Source organism: Vanacampus margaritifer, chromosome 19, assembly GCF_051991255.1.
Source record: "Vanacampus margaritifer isolate UIUO_Vmar chromosome 19, RoL_Vmar_1.0, whole genome shotgun sequence".
Taxonomy (NCBI): domain Eukaryota; kingdom Metazoa; phylum Chordata; class Actinopteri; order Syngnathiformes; family Syngnathidae; genus Vanacampus; species Vanacampus margaritifer.
In genome coordinates, this window is record NC_135450.1 from 14,307,415 (window position 1) to 14,323,422 (window position 16,008).

At 38.4% G+C, this 16,008-nt stretch overlaps 1 protein-coding gene and 1 pseudogene across 2 annotated transcripts in view; one reads left to right on the plus strand and one right to left on the minus strand.

The window, feature by feature from the left end:
* kif3ca (kinesin family member 3Ca) overlaps positions 1–9,774 on the plus strand; it is a 14,978-nt gene extending 5,204 nt beyond the window's left edge. The window contains exons 2-8 of the mRNA XM_077552213.1: positions 4,832–4,933; positions 5,004–5,126; positions 7,339–7,457; positions 7,589–7,705; positions 7,806–7,914; positions 7,989–8,134; positions 9,217–9,774. Coding sequence (XP_077408339.1) covers positions 4,832–4,933; positions 5,004–5,126; positions 7,339–7,457; positions 7,589–7,705; positions 7,806–7,914; positions 7,989–8,134; positions 9,217–9,301 — 801 coding nt within the window. The 3' untranslated portion in view covers positions 9,302–9,774. The remainder of the gene's footprint in view (positions 1–4,831; positions 4,934–5,003; positions 5,127–7,338; positions 7,458–7,588; positions 7,706–7,805; positions 7,915–7,988; positions 8,135–9,216) is intronic.
* A 3,215-nt stretch (positions 9,775–12,989) lies between these two features.
* On the minus strand, positions 12,990–15,351 carry LOC144039184 (toll-like receptor 5; annotated as a pseudogene). Its single transcript, XR_013289381.1, has 2 exons — positions 15,244–15,351; positions 12,990–14,735 (listed from the first exon to the last, which is right to left on the minus strand). The product of XR_013289381.1 is annotated as a toll-like receptor 5 (transcript).
* Between the last annotated feature and the right edge of the window lie 657 nt (positions 15,352–16,008).

A 16,008-nucleotide genomic window follows, 5' to 3' on the forward strand; every position in this document is an offset into this window, starting at 1 on the left:
CAGACATCCTTCCTTGTCTTGTTCAACAAGCTCACTGTAAAATATTTTTGACTGATCTGTCATTCAAATCTAGAACATATTAACTCATTCACTGCCATAAATTCATGTTAAAAAAATAGATTATTAAAATTATTTTTTAAAATTGTAATTAATCACATGACTTCACTAGTTAACTCACGATTAATCAAAATTTTTAAATATCTGTTCTAAATGTACCAAAAAAATTATAGGTTTTCATACTCTTGTTAACAAAAGTGGAAAAAAATGTTAAACTAATAGAAATAGTTCAAATTAATTTTTGACGTTTATAGCCGTCAACAGCAGTGAATTATTATTATTTTTTTAAAGAAAGAAAATATTATTAAAAATTTGAGGCGTCGGACGATTAAAGTTTTTTTCATTGTAATTAATCGCATGACTTCACTAGTTAACTCGCGGTTGATCACAAATTTCATATCTGTTCTGAATGTACGAAAAAAATTATAGGTTTTCATACTCTTGTTAACAAAAGTGGAAAAAAATGTTAAACTAATAGAAATAGTTAAAAGGATTTTTTTGACGTTTATAGCCGTCAACAGCAGTGAATTTTATTTTATTTTTTTAAGAAAGAAAATATTATTAAAAATTCGAGGCGTCGGACGATTAAAGTTTTTTTCATTGTAATTAATCGCATGACTTCACTAGTTAACTCGCGGTTTGATCACAAATGTCATATCTGTTCTGAATGTACGAAAAAAAAATATAGGTTTTCATACTCTTGTTAACAAAAGTGGAAAAAAAAATGTTAAACAAATAGAAATAGTTAAAATGATTTTTTTGACGTTTATAACCGTCAATAGCAGTGAATGAGTTAAGGAACCATTCTTGTAACTTCTTGGAGAAGGGGTAGTTTCTAATGCGACTCACACCATGTCACGTGACCTCAACTCTGGTCCTCATGTACACAATATGTGCATTCTTTTCAGGGTAGATTGACTGTTTCCTGTTTTGCTTTTTTCCCTCTGTTTCATTGGCGAAGGAAAAAGGCCTGTGAAATGGCGCTTGTGTGTGTGTGTAAGCGGATGAACTAAAACGTCCCGTGGCTGCTCTCTGTCTTTCAGCAGTGAAGACCTCACTGAAATATTGATGTTTGGGAGTGCTGTAGAGATAATGGAAAAACAGTGAAGCTGCTAATTTAACTCATTCACTGCCATAAATTCATTCGACAGGCGATACATTTTTTAAATTGTAATTAATCGCATGACTTCACTACTTAACTCACGATTAGTCATAAATTTTATATCTGTTCTAAATGTACAATAAAAAAATCTAGGTTTTCATACTCTTGTTAACAAAAGTGAAAAAAATAAGTTAAACTAATAGAAATAGTTTAAATGAATTTTTGACGTTTATAGTCGTCAATGGCAATGAATGAATTAAAAAAATAAAATAAAATTGGGGCCATCAGGCGATTAAAATTTGTAATCACAATTAATCACACCTTTTATATCTGTTCTAAATGTAAATTAAAAAAATTATAGGTTTCTATACTCTTGTTAAAAAAAGTGGGAAAAAATGTTAAACTAATAGAAATAGTTCAAATGAATTTTTGACGTCTATAGCCGTCAATGGCAGTGAATGAGTTAAAGAATGAAGAAATGTTTTCCATTAGTTTGATTAAAAACAACTGAAAATACAATGAAAACTATTCGATTCAATTGATTGTTTCCCCCCTAAAATGTCTACAAACAGCAACCTGATGTGAGGTGCACCTCTACTGGCGATTGCTTGACCTTTGTGACTTCCTCCTGCCTCCTGTCATTTCACCTTCAAACCCTCCTCTTTGCTTCCGTCTTCTTTTTGGTCTTTCTGTTGCGCACGCGAGACCTGTTGTCGTCACGTCGTATTTATAGCTCAGCCGCTCCCCTGCGGGGACCAGGCAGGCTTCACCGGGGATTGGCCGTCAAATTCAAAGAAGCTCATTAGGAAACTTTTCCCACTCTTTCTTCACTCAGTCTAAGGATGAAACAAATGCAAGAGGATTAGATAGGACGGCAGCACACTTGTTTCATTTCAGATGGACTTCATAGGAGACTTCTTATGCGTATATTTGGCAAATTTGACCAAGTCAGTAATCGTAGTGAGTTACACAGCGGATATTTCACTCATAAAAGTAAAATTACATAAGACATATTTTGTGGTATGTTACTGTATAAGGTAACTCAGCCTGGAGTCAATGAGTTTGACTCGCTGAAATAACACCACCCATAGAGCTTTTTCTTCACCGTGCGTGTTCAAATGACACCCAAATCAACACCCGGTAACTCGAAAATAATTAACACTAGATTTTTAACCCAATTTAACACTACATCATTTGCTGTGTTGGAATAAACCTCTATGGTGTATGACAAAAACCTAGGCTTACTAGGTTACTGAATTTTAATGTTGATCAATGGAAATATTGCATTTACCCAAAATTGTCCAAAAAATAAAAAAATGCGCACCTCAAACACAACTTGTTAGTCTTTTGCTGCTTTATTTTTGGTGCAATTTCCAGCTGAACGATGTGAAATAAAATATTGCTTCAACTTCAAATATGGCCAAGGTCTGAATAGTTTGGGGTATATGATTTACTATTACCTATTACAGATAATCCCAAGGCACTCGTTTAAAATGCTGACTGACCTCAAGCCTGCATGTACAGTACTCTCTCCTCTGTAACAATAACCAGCCTATCAGGAGGAAGGAACACGCATGCGAGAAAAACCCCCTAACATGAATCAGCCCATTAATGGAGCACAATGAATGTGACTGAGCACAAAGGACATGCACGTCTTTTTATAGCTGTAACATAATATAACATAACACTAGAGCATTTTAAAAAAAAATATCCATTCCATAACGCCTCTCTGCAAAGTTCACAATTGTAAAAGTCTGAACCCAATTCTTAGCCTTCAAACCACCCACTTAAGTTGGCTGGTCCCTCGGGTGCACGTGTCACCCCCAGTTGATTTTTAAAATATTGTTTGTCCTCACAGAGGTGGAAACAAACAACATACACACACGGAAGACAAAGGCAGGCCGCTAAACAAAGGGGCTTTCTGTAAAACCCTTGCCGCTTTCTCTCTGAAGGCCTCCACTGTACCCGTTTACACAAGTGTTTGTGTGTTTTCTGCGCTCTCATTAATTATTAAGTGGACAGCAGCAAGAGTGTGGTATGTGCAAGTGCACAGAACGTATAGGCTGCTCACAATAAACAAACACTCGATTGTTTCGCCATCTTTAGGGTCTCTGCATTTCCCCCCCAAAAAAAACTTTTGTCTTATCTTACACTATAGAAGTGGGTGATTACACTACAGAAACGTACAGTTTGTGTATGCACTGGTGCTGTCGTGTTTTTCTGCCCCGTGTACCCACTAATTTAGTGTACACTGTCAAGAAAAAGTCAAATCAACTACAGTAACAATTGCTGTAATCAACTTCAAAATAAACCTTAACAATTTTTTTTTAAATGGACATCAATGCCTTGGTATACTTTTATTTTGAAATTGTTTCCGGCAGCGTGTTGCGGCGTACCGTAACGTTACTCGTCTTCCAGACTAGCTGCGGCGTATATTGCTGTCGCAAACTGTTGCCACCGTCAACAACACAACCGCTTCCTGACATCAAGTTCAATCGCTAATAAAGGGTGATTTAAAATAATAATTACTCTGACATGGCATTATATGGTACTTGTTGCCAGCGTTTTAGCGGTGGCTCCAGTGTTAGCGGCTACCTAGCAAGTGCCCCGAGAGCCGTCGGATTACTTTTTTGAACGTTAAGGGGTTAAAGACAAAAATGACTCCGCACAGTTTGAGGTTGACAACCTGACACAGCTGCCATTAATACTAATAATTTTTAACAAACCACGCTTACTCAAATGCGCTTTTTTTTGCCGTCAAAATAGCTACTACTGTTCATCTCATAGATTTGTCTACCCTTTTTGAATTTAAGAACAAAAAATGGTCAACGTTGGTTAATTTGTATGTTTCATTGGGCAAGTTTTATATCCATGAATGTACATTTCTAAACTTGAAACCTTTTATTCAAATTATTTTTGATTGAAATTCACAATTATTTTAAGTCTCTTAAATTTGTAACGAACAAGAAATCTCGTTTGATAATTAATATCCATGAAGAATTATTTTTTTAAACCCTCTTGAAGCTACTGAATGTTTTTTTGTCTCTTTTTTTTTTTACTTTAGTTTCCCCCTCTGTTTATAATTTTTATTTATATTATGCTTCATGTACATTGGATTGTCTGATTTCCATTATTCTTATATGTTCAATAAATGTTTAAAAAAAATCAGCACTACAAAAAAGGGAAGAGATTTGTCAATTTTTTTTTATTTATTCAAATATATATTGCAGATTTTCTCTTATCATTTAAGAACATAAAACAGCATGAAACTGACCGAGAATACAGTATTAGCAAACATTTCAGCCACACCCCCAACATGATGTATTAATATGTGGACTTTATGTACAGCGATAGTGAGATGAGAAATCATTTGCTCCCTTACGAGTAACCGACTTTACAGTCCACATATCAGCCGTCAAGCAAGATTAATGAGGTTTTTATTGATGCGCCCAGTCGATGTTTAATTCATCGCGTTGGAGCACAGCTCAGCTTGTTGTAGCTTAGTGTCATCATGGGGCTGGTGGAGCTGCCCACGTCCGTTTGCCTTATCAGCTGCATCGAGCCAGGATGAGTGAGTGTAACTATTTGTATACATACGAGTGGCTAGTCACTGGGATGCTAAAACTGCTTTGTGTTGAGTATTGACTGCAGTCTCTTGTTACTCTATTCCAGGCAATAGAGAGCAAGTTGCTGGTCGGCGGAAAGAACATCACAGATCACACCAACGAGCAGCAGAAGATGCTGGAGGTGAAAAGGCAGGAAATTGCGGAGCAGGTATGCGTCTTTGCAGAATGTACTGGATGGCTGTGGATTGTCATTGTTGTTTTTCTACGAATGCTTCAAGTCGCGCAGCGAGCGGGAGATGCAGCAGAAGATGTTGGTCCAGGACGACGAGACGCTGGAGCTGAGGGAGACTTTTACTTCTCTGCAGCAAGAGGTCGAGGCCAAAACCAAGAAACTCAAGAAGGTAGAGATCTCAAATACTGGAAGAAGTTAACTCCATTGCAGTCTCATTTAACCAACTCGGAGCACTAAAAGTGGTGCATCTTAATTTTGGTGACAGAAAAGAGACTGGACCAGGTGAAACCAGGTCTAAGTTGTGGCGCAAGCCGATATTTCACCATGCTGCCTTAAACTACAAAATGACTTTCTGACATCTATAATGTTACTGTCATCACAAGCTGAAGTCACTAATGCAGCTTTTCCATTTTGGTGACAGAAAAGAGACTGGACCAGGTGAAACCAGGTCTAAGTTGTGGCGCAAGCCGATTTTTCACCATGCTGCCTTAAACTACAAAATGACTTTCTGACATTTATAATGTTACTGTCGTCACAAGCTGAAGTCACTAATGCAGCTTTTCCATTTTGGTGACAGAAAAGAGACTGGACCAGGTGAAACCAGGTCTAAGTTGTGGCGCAAGCCGATTTTTCACCATGCTGCCTTAAACTACAAAATGACTTTCTGACATTTATAATGTTACTGTCGTCACAAGCTGAAGTCACTAATGCAGCTTTTCCATTTTGGTGACAGAAAAGAGACTGGACCAGGTGAAACCAGGTCTAAGTTGTGGCGCAAGCCGTTTTTTCACCATGCTGCCTTAAACTACAAAATGACTTTCTGACATTTATAATGTTACTGTCGTCACAAGCTGAAGTCACTAATGCAGCTTTTCCATTTTGGTGACAGAAAAGAGACTGGACCAGGTGAAACCAGGTCTAAGTTGTGGCGCAAGCCGATAGTTCACCATGCTGCCTTAAACTACAAAATGACTTTCTGACATTTATAATGTTACTGTCGTCACAAGCTGAAGTCACTAATGCAGCTTTTCCATTTTGGTGACAGAAAAGAGACTGGACCAGGTGAAACCAGGTCTAAGTTGTGGCGCAAGCCGATTTTTCACCATGCTGCCTTGAACTACAAAATGACTTTCTGACATTTATAATGTTACTGTCGTCACAAGCTGAAGTCACTAATGCAGCTTTTCCATTTTGGTGACAGAAAAGAGACGGGACCAGGTGAAACCAGGTCTAAGTTGTGGTGCAAGCCGATAGTTCACCATGCTGCCTTAAACTACAAAATGACTTTCTGACATTTATAATGTTACTGTCGTCACAAGCTGAAGTCACTAATGCAGCTTTTCCATTTTGGTGACAGAAAAGAGACTGGACCAGGTGAAACCAGGTCTAAGTTGTGGCGCAAGCCGATAGTTCACCATGCTGCCTTAAACTACAAAATGACTTTCTGACATTTATAATGTTACTGTCGTCACAAGCTGAAGTCACTAATGCAGCTTTTCCATTTTGGTGACAGAAAAGAGACTGGACCAGGTGAAACCAGGTCTAAGTTGTGGCGCAAGCCGATTTTTCACCATGCTGCCTTAAACTACAAAATGACTTTCTGACATCTATAATGTTACTGTCATCACAAGCTGAAGTCACTAATGCAGCTTTTCCATTTTGGTGACAGAAAAGAGACGGGACCAGGTGAAACCAGGTCTAAGTTGTGGCGCAAGCGGATTTTTCACCATGCTGCCTTAAACTACAAAATGACTTTCTGACATTTATAATGTTACTGTCGTCACAAGCTGAAGTCACTAATGCAGCTTTTCCATTTTGGTGACAGAAAAGAGACTGGACCAGGTGAAACCAGGTCTAAGTTGTGGCGCAAGACGATTTTTCATCATTCTGCCTTAAACTACAAAATGACTTTCTGGCATTTATAATGTTACTGTCGTCACAAGCTGAAGTCACTAATGCAGCTTTTCCATTTTGGTGACAGAAAAGAGACTGGACCAGGTGAAACCAGGTCTAAGTTGTGGCGCAAGACGATTTTTCATCATTCTGCCTTAAACTACAAAATGACTTTCTGGCATTTATAATGTTACTGTCGTCACAAGCTGAAGTCACTAATGCAGCTTTTCCATTTTGGTGACAGAAAAGAGACGGGACCAGGTGAAACCAGGTCTAAGTTGTGGCGCAAGCCGATTTTTCACCATGCTGCCTTAAACTACAAAATGACTTTCTGACATTTATAATGTTACTGTCGTCACAAGCTGAAGTCACTAATGCAGCTTTTCCATTTTTTCCTTACACTAATACCTCAATTGCTGTTGCTAGGGGCGACCAAGTTACAGCTAATTAACCCTTGAGTCATTTTGCTTCTGCGTCTTTTCTCCTAGTTGTACGCCAAGCTCCAGTGCATCAAAGCGGAGATCCAGGATGTAAACGACGAGCACGTGAGGAGCCGTCAGGAGCTGGAGCAAACGCAGAACGAGCTCACGCGAGAGCTCAAGTTCAAGTAAGGACAGAGCTCGCTTTGATCGGAGAAATTCCACGTGAAATTTATTTCAATTACATGATTCTGACCTGAATCCACTAGGGTGTTTAAAATCAGGATATGAATGTGAATGTATCATTTTTGCCGTGTAGGTATTTAATCATCGAGAACTTCATCCCTCCAGAGGAGAAGAATAAAATCATGAGCAGAATGACTTTTGACCCTGAAGAGGATCAGTGGAAGTTCCAGCCTCTGGTTCCCGCTGAGAGGTCAGGGTTTGAGATCGATTGACTAACGCTGCTTGAATATGTAAATACAACCCGCTTCTCATTGATTTCTGATTTCTCTCCACTTCCTTCTTCTATTCAGCAAACCCCTGGAGATGAAGAAAAGGCCGACATCTGCAGTAGGATATAAAAGACCAATCAGCCAATATGCCAGGGTTGCCATAACGATGGGGGCTCATAACAGATTCAGGGTGAGGGTTGTGTGACTGTGACTTTGACTGTGTTGTCGTGCGGTTTTTATATGGCGGTGTGTGTTTGTGTTAAGGCTGAGAACATCATGTTTCTCGAGCTGGACATGAACCCTCCGAACACGGCCTCATTGGGTCGCTTAAAGGATGCAGAGCTAAACCTAAGCTCCTCTGCGGACAACTCGCCTACCGACGACAGAGGCGTTCACAAATCTCGCTCCTGGTAAGTCAAATAGAAAAATCTAATATTATTTATACTTTAAAAAAAAATGTGTTTCACGTTAGCGCATACAAAAGGCTTTGATGCAGCTTCTGACCTGAAGAGGTCGCTTAAAGCAATGGTAAGTTTTTTATATATATATAAAAAGGCCAGCAGATGGCAGCAAAGTATAAGAGATCAACCAGGGCCATGTTGCAGCAAGCTCCCCCCCCCCCCCCCCCCAGTGTCTTCAACAGATTTCTGAATAATGACGAAACTTAGCTTTATTCTAATGCTAATTGCTGCAATATATACTTTTTCCCCCCTGTATTTCTGTCAAAATCCAGTAAAACAGCCGGGAGCGAAGGGGGTTGCTCCAGTGAAAATGGCTGGGAGTGAATGAGTTAAATATAAAAAAATGTTTAATTCTAAATATATTTGTAAGGGTTGTCAGTCTATTATATATTTTTTAAAATCATAATTAAGCGGCGGAGTACCAAAGTTAAATATATATAATAATAATAATAATAATAATTAAAAAATAAATAAAAAGAATTTAAAACATAACACATATTTGTTGTATTTGCTTGTTTACTATCTAACCACTCAGTTCGAATGGGTTACTAATGGTACTGTTGCAATAAATAAATAAATAAATAAAATAGTCCAAAAAAGGTAAACATCAAATTTTATCCTAATGGTAACATAGTAAATAAAGCACACGTTTATAGTGCTTTATCTACACCAGGCGTCAGTTCACAGAGATTGCTCAGAAGGTCGAGTGGCCGACCTTGAACCTCAGCCATCGGGGGTGCGAATGAGTAATATGCACTTAAGTTTATGTCATGCATTAGCGCTTAATGGAAAGATCCCGTTTTTTTTTTTATTCCTCAGCCCCCTATCTGGCGAGTGTCAATGGTTTTCACGTGGTGCATCTGAATGGAATTATTCAGGATTAGCCACCCCCCATCCCTCTCTCAGCAGCCTGTAATCTCATTGTTCACGTATAATCTTGTTAACCTGCGATTCAGTTTTCCCACTCAATTATTTGACATATGCTGGTTTTAAATAACCTTTTTTTTTTTTTTTTTTTTTTTTTTGGGCAGGTGTCAAAGCCAAACGTCTCTCACGTCTTCCTCTTCTAATGTTTCCCTTTCGGCTTGTACCGCCGTGCCGGCGTCGGCGCAGTGAATTGGCGAAGCTTTTTATTGTTATTTATTTTGCTGCAAAATTTTGGTGCTGGGACAAACAACACCTCTTTTAGCAACACAACAAACGGTTGCAGTCAATTGAAGGACCTTAAAAAGATGGTCAGAAAACAAACAAACGGAACCTTCGTTGCATGTGAGAGAGCAAAGAGAGAGTTGTAAATGTCTGTGCGGGCGCGCGTGTGCTTGTGTGTCACCAAAGTGGCTTCTATCCTGTACGATATGATATCCGTGTACATATTTAATTTATTTGTCTTTAAGGGGTTTAAATGAAATGTCATTATGCATTCCCGTAAAGGAGTAAATCTCCATGTGTCTTTTTTTTTTCTTCTTTCGCAGTAGAAAATATTCATGTGCTGTGCCGTGGGTCAATTAAGAAGGTCATTATGTGTCATTTAAAAGATAAATATGCCTTAAAATTGAGTTATAAAGAAAAATAAACAATTTTCACACACATTTTGTGAAGATGGCAAATAACCAATGCATTAAATTAGACATTAAAAGAAAGAAAATGATGTTCAATTATTTCACATAAATGCATATAATCAAAAATAGAATTATATTTCTTGAAGTTTTAACCCTGGAGAACCCAAGAACTCTTTTCTTCTTTGGAAAATTATGAATTATACATTAAATGACTGCTATAAATTCACTGAACACCAAAATATATGTTTTTTTTTTTCAATTTTAACCCTTTATTCCCTAATTTAGGATTAGGGCGAAATTTGACCCTTTTGGGATTTAGGGGTATTATTTCGAAAAATCAGAATAACAAAAAACTGTCAGTAAACTATTTAGAATTTAAGAAAATAATCAATCAAATACACAGCTACATTGAACAATATATATTTTTTGTTGCATTTTAGAACTGGATTTTGAATGTACAAACACACTTTGGCCAATGGAAACAAGAACACGGGGACAAAATCACTGCTGGAAAAAAAAAAGGTCTTATTTGAGTAGCAGAATTTATAGGGGCCAAATTTGACCCCATGGGTTCTCCAGGGTTAAAAAAATATTTCAGTGAGTGTCCTAATAGGGCGTCCAACAAGCCTAACAGACAATACAGATGAAAAATAAATGTAATATGAGGTTTCCATCTGTTGGAACCGTTTGCAGATGATCACAATTGCAGCACCTCATTGACCCATTTCTGTTCCACGAGGAAATGCTTCGAGGCTTCACCCAAATGTTCACATTCATGCTGTTCAATGAAGGTTCCGTGTCGTTTACCTTTAACGATGCATAAATGTGGACGTGGCGCGATTTGTGGCGCCGCGTGCGATGCAAGACGATTTTGCACATTATTAAATGAATGAAATTTGATTTTAAACATCAAAGGGACTGTTTGGTAAAATTATTAGTCAGGGTAGATTTTTATTGACGTCAACTGAACATGAGTGATGCATTTTTTCTGTCTGCTGTTCATTTGTTCTACTTCATGCAACATTAAGAGGAAACGATACCATAATAGCGCTGACGGTAAAGGCAGGGTGAATGTGATTTAGGAAAAAAAAAAAAAAAAAATGATGTTAATAATTATGTCTTTGTACATTGTCTCAGTGTACAAACCTTTGTTATACACGTGTCGGTTAAGTCGCCGTTCTGTGTCGGCCTTGTCAAATATTGTATGACTATGAGAGGGTTGTGGGGGAGGAAGGAAGTGACATGCCCATGGAAAAAAAAAAAAAAAGGAGGGGGGCGGGGGGATGGAAGCAGTGAGCCAAAGACAATCAGGAAGTGAGGAACGACTGTTGGAGGAGGAGGTGGAATACGGAGCCAGTCGCCATGGTAACCTGCCAGTTGAGGAATGGATAGCGGAGTGGGGGGGGGGGGAGTGGTCTCATATTTATAATGGTTGTAAAATAGCAAATGCTAGTCGTGCCGAGCTCATCTGTCTGGGTATAAAGAAACGTAAATAAAAACACTGACACAAGCGTTCTGGAGTCATATTTTATGCTATTTCATCAAGCGTGTGTTTACGGTTGCATGTGAGCAGCTTTATATCTATATATATATTTATTTATTTATTTATTTTAAAATATTTTTATTCATTGTTATCGAAGTTGATTTTCTTGAAATACGCCCAACATATTATTTTACATCGCACACATAAGGCACTCTAATTTCCCTCCATGCAATGTGAGTCTTATCAGCAGATGAATTACAGAGGCCTCTTCCTCGCCCCCCCCCTGCTTAGCGATTAAATATTTCATGACCAGTGCAGCTTTTTATTAGGAGAGCAAGGGGTGTATTTTAGAACAATATGCCAATGTAATCTGCAATAAGTGGTGCACAAATGAAACAATATTTCAGACCAACTCAAACGATGTTCTTGCTCAAAATAAAAATAAATGTTCACGTTTTCTTCTTACATCCTTTATTATTGATTCCATTTTAGAACTGAAAATATTTAGACATGTATCTAGTACTTGATGAAAACAATATGGTGCTTTATGTTGTTACAGTGGGTTCTGGACTGGTCGGTAGAAGGTTGGTAGCGTCATCATCCGGTGGTTATTAGCTCTATGCCGCCCTCTGGTGGACAACCCTAAGAAATGCCAGCAGCTCTTCCAAATCGATTATCGTATTTCAGATTCAGGGAAGGATTTCAATGCCCAATATGCACAAGAAAACATCCAAATTAAGCCCAGTCAATCATTTCCCTTCCCAGGTGTTGTGTGACTGGGTGTTGCAAGGTTTCAGGTGTGAATAGGGGGCGGTCTCAATCTGGTCACTTGAGGTTTGATGACACCTTATGGCAAAAACCTCTCTAAGGATCTAGAAAAAAAAAATTCTACATAAAGATGGCTGAGATGAAGACAAGCAACCTAAAACATTTTTCTGATGACACCAAGATAAACTTATTTGTTTCAGATGGTGTGTAGCGTGCGTGACAGCACGCAAGTGAGGAGTACAAAAACAAATATGTCTTGCCTACAGGCAGATGGTGGTACTGCAGCCAGCAAGGGAAGTTCATTAAAAAAAATCACTTTATTATTATACATTATACATCATAAACAATTTTCAGTGTTAACATTAATAGGTAAACCCCAAGTCGTTTGGTCTGATGATACGGAAAAAAAATAATTTGTTCAGACAGCCCTTGAATCACTTTTTGGGGTAAATGGTAAAAAACAAACAAACAAAAAACCTTTTCTTTTTTTTTTACCATTTCACTTTTACCATTTCACAAGAATCACTTTTTGGGGTAAATGGTAAAAAAAAAAAGAAGTTTTTTTTGCTTGTTTTTTACCATTTCACTTTTACCATTTCACAAGAATCACTTTTTGGGGTAAATGGTAAAAAAAATTAGTTTTTTTTTTGCTTGTTTTTTACCATTTCACAAGAATCACTTTTTGGGGTAAATGGTAAAAAAATAAAAATAAGTTTTTTTTGCTTTTTTTTTACCATTTAATTTTACCATTTCACAAGAATCACTTTTTGGGGTAAATGGTAAAAAAAAATAAAAAAATTCTTCTTATTTTTTAAATTAACAATATGTTAGTAAGTACAAATCATTTTTATTTGCTTCCAGTGCCAAGAAAAAGAGTGGAGTAATCCAACAGAGCAACTTTATATAAAGCAATAGGAAATTCACATCTGAACTCCTCTACAGGACTCCAAAACGTTACATTTGTTCCCTTAATCCACGTCAGGAATTTTGACAGGTTGGAGTTACAGTGGAATCGATTCATATTTAAATTAAGGACGCGAAGAGTGCGGAAAAGGGCCGGGTCGGGTGACGCTATGAAGTTGTTGGCCAGGTCGAGTATTTTGAGGCTTTTGGGAAATACATCAGGGTGGAGATAAGTCAAAGTATTGGATGAGAGGTCCAGCCCAAGAAGTGAAGTCAGACCTTTGAAAACGCCTTCCGGGAGAAAGCGCAAGTTGTTGGAGCGCAAACTCAGACTGACCAAACGGTGAAGACCTTCAAACAGATCGAGACATTTGCCTTGAGACCAAATGAACTGCAAGTTGCTGCTGTGAAGATCCAGCACTTTAACCTGGCTCTGCTTCTTTTCACAACATTGTGTATCCTTTGTGCACCACTTGATGGGGTTCCTTCCATAGAAAAGATGCTGGAGTTTCGCCAACTTAGTCATCAAGGTGTACGCACCCTGGAGGTTTTCCACTCTGTTGTCCTGAATGTCCAAATATGTGACGTTAGGCGCAAACGTTGTGATTGTGTCCACCGCGCCGGAGGTCAATTTATTGTCATTCAAATTGAGGTAATTCAAACTCGGGAGAGTGCTGGGGAAGCCAAACACCCTGAGAGAGTTTCCGGACAGATTTAGTACTTCCAGACTTAGAAGTCCACTAAACGCTTGATAGCCAAAAACACCGATGTGATTGTAAGACAGATCCAAAACTTTGAGGTTCCCGAGAGGAGCGAAACTGTGAGCGCGAATATCCCCGAGTAAATTATTCGACAGGTTGAGATTTTTTAAATCTTCCTGGCCTTCAAAGGCATTTTGGTGTATTTGATTGATTTTGTTTTGAGAAAGATCAATAACTTGAGCTTCTGATAGCGGCTTGAACGCTCCCTGTTGTAACGCAAATATCCTGTTTTTAGACAGATCCAACGTGATGACCGAGCTGGTGCCGAGGCCCTGAAAAGTGCTTCTGTCCGCATCCAGGAGATTGCTAAACGAAAAACCTTTACCGAGGTGTCCTGATAGTTTAAGATGAGCGATCTTAGTTCCCTCAATAGCTTTAAAAAATAGTTTTAACTTGTCTATGCTGAAACCATTGTGGGATAAATCAAGTGTTCCGAAAGATATTCCTTTGAAAGGATTCCCACAGGTGCGTGGATCGAGACTTTCACTATACAATGCCTGAAGGTTGTTAGAGTCTAAATTCAGGGATTCCAATCGCTTTCCCTGGAAGGCAACTAGATCAGGCTCGCATATTTTGTTGATCATATTCAGTTTTAGATTCAAATGTTTCAGATGAGTCAAATTGAGGAATACATCTGAAGGCTGGAGTCTCTTTATGCGGTTACCAAACAGGTCAAGAGTCTCTAATGAAGAAAGCGGCTTCAGATAGTTTCCCTCCAGGATGGATTCATTAAGTGAACTGTAATCCATGTAGAGACTCTGCAAACTGGACAGTCCCCAAAAGGCCCGCGGCTCGAGTTGAAGCATCGTATTGAAGCCCAGTACCAACTTCCTGAGCTGTCTCTGTCTGCTGAACGCATCGTTTTGGATCACTAGTGTTGAATACTGATGACCCAAGTCCAGTTCTTGCAGCAGCTCCAGGCCGGAAAAGGAGGTGGCGTTGATCTCGCCAATGTGGTTCATCTCCAAGTACAAGTGGGTGATGTTGGGGGGTAGGGAGGGAATCCAGTGGAGGTTCTGAAAGGCGCAGTTGGCTACTGAGCCAGTTATGGAGCAGGATGAGAGGCAGCCTGGCACCTGTAAATTCAAAGTGGATTAGGTCAAGAAATGATACATTTACTTTTGTAAAGTGTATTATATATATTTTTTCTTTTATTTATTTTTTCTTTAATTTTTTTTTTTCTGGAGAGCTCAGTATTGTTCATTCGGTAATTTTACCGATTTGACATGTCATCATCATTGCTCTCTCTTTTTTTTTTTTTAAATTTTTTTAAATTTTATTTTATTATTTTTTTTTTTTGTATGTGGGTGAGTATGTGTATGTGCGTGCGTGCGAGTGTGCTGTATTAGTTCACCTAAAACCTATTAAAAAATCCCATACCGTTCACCTAAACCCAACACTTCCAGCCAGAGTCGTGAGGCCGTCAGGAGACCCGAGGAAGGACCAAAGAAAAGAAAGGAAAATGAAATCCAGCACCGACCAGACACCACCCACCAGGCCACCAAAGTGTATTCTCGGTTCAGGAGCAATTCTTGATTTTTTTCTTGACAAGGATGAAAGTAATGTTGGAATTAATTTTCCTACCTTTTGGAAGACAAATATGACGAGCACGGAAAAGGCAAGTATCTTCATCATGTTGCTCCTGTTTTAGTAGTTGTGCATCCGCAGAGTAAACATCGGAGTCTGTTAGCTGTGTTTTTATCTCACTCGTGATGGACATTGGATTGACCAACAAACGTAAACATAACGCTGAACTGGATTTCCCCTTTCGTTTACAGAGTCCAGGTTTGCAACAGGAGGGAAAGATCATTACTTGCTGTCCTTTTTCTCTGTTGTTTTGGAAAATGTGGGATATTTGTTCAGCCAATCAAAAATCTCAAGTTACCATTTTTGGATTGTACATAAAAATGATAGGAAATTTTTTTTTTGTTGGAAATGTAATCATTTGCTGGGTCAATGATTTAAATTTCATTTATTTTTATTTTTATTTTTTTAGAATTTGCAAACAACTCTACTTGGAATGCTCACTGGTAGCGAACCATCCCACGCCAAAGATTTCAGTCTTCCTAAATCAATGCAAAGTGACTTTCTGGCATGTGTTTGTGTGCCATTTGATCGCACGTTGCTGGTGAATTTCACAACGATGGCACAATGGAAGTTAGTCAAAAGGGCACTTGCAACATCCAGTCCTCCCCCAAGACCACCTTTAATCTCAATATTTTTAAAAAGTTAGGAGAAACGTAAGCAATATAAATGTAGCTGAGGGTTAGCCAACAGATCCAAAACACGTTATAGGCTAAGTGCAAGTTTTTTTGACATGCTAAAATAGTTTAAACTGACATACTGTTG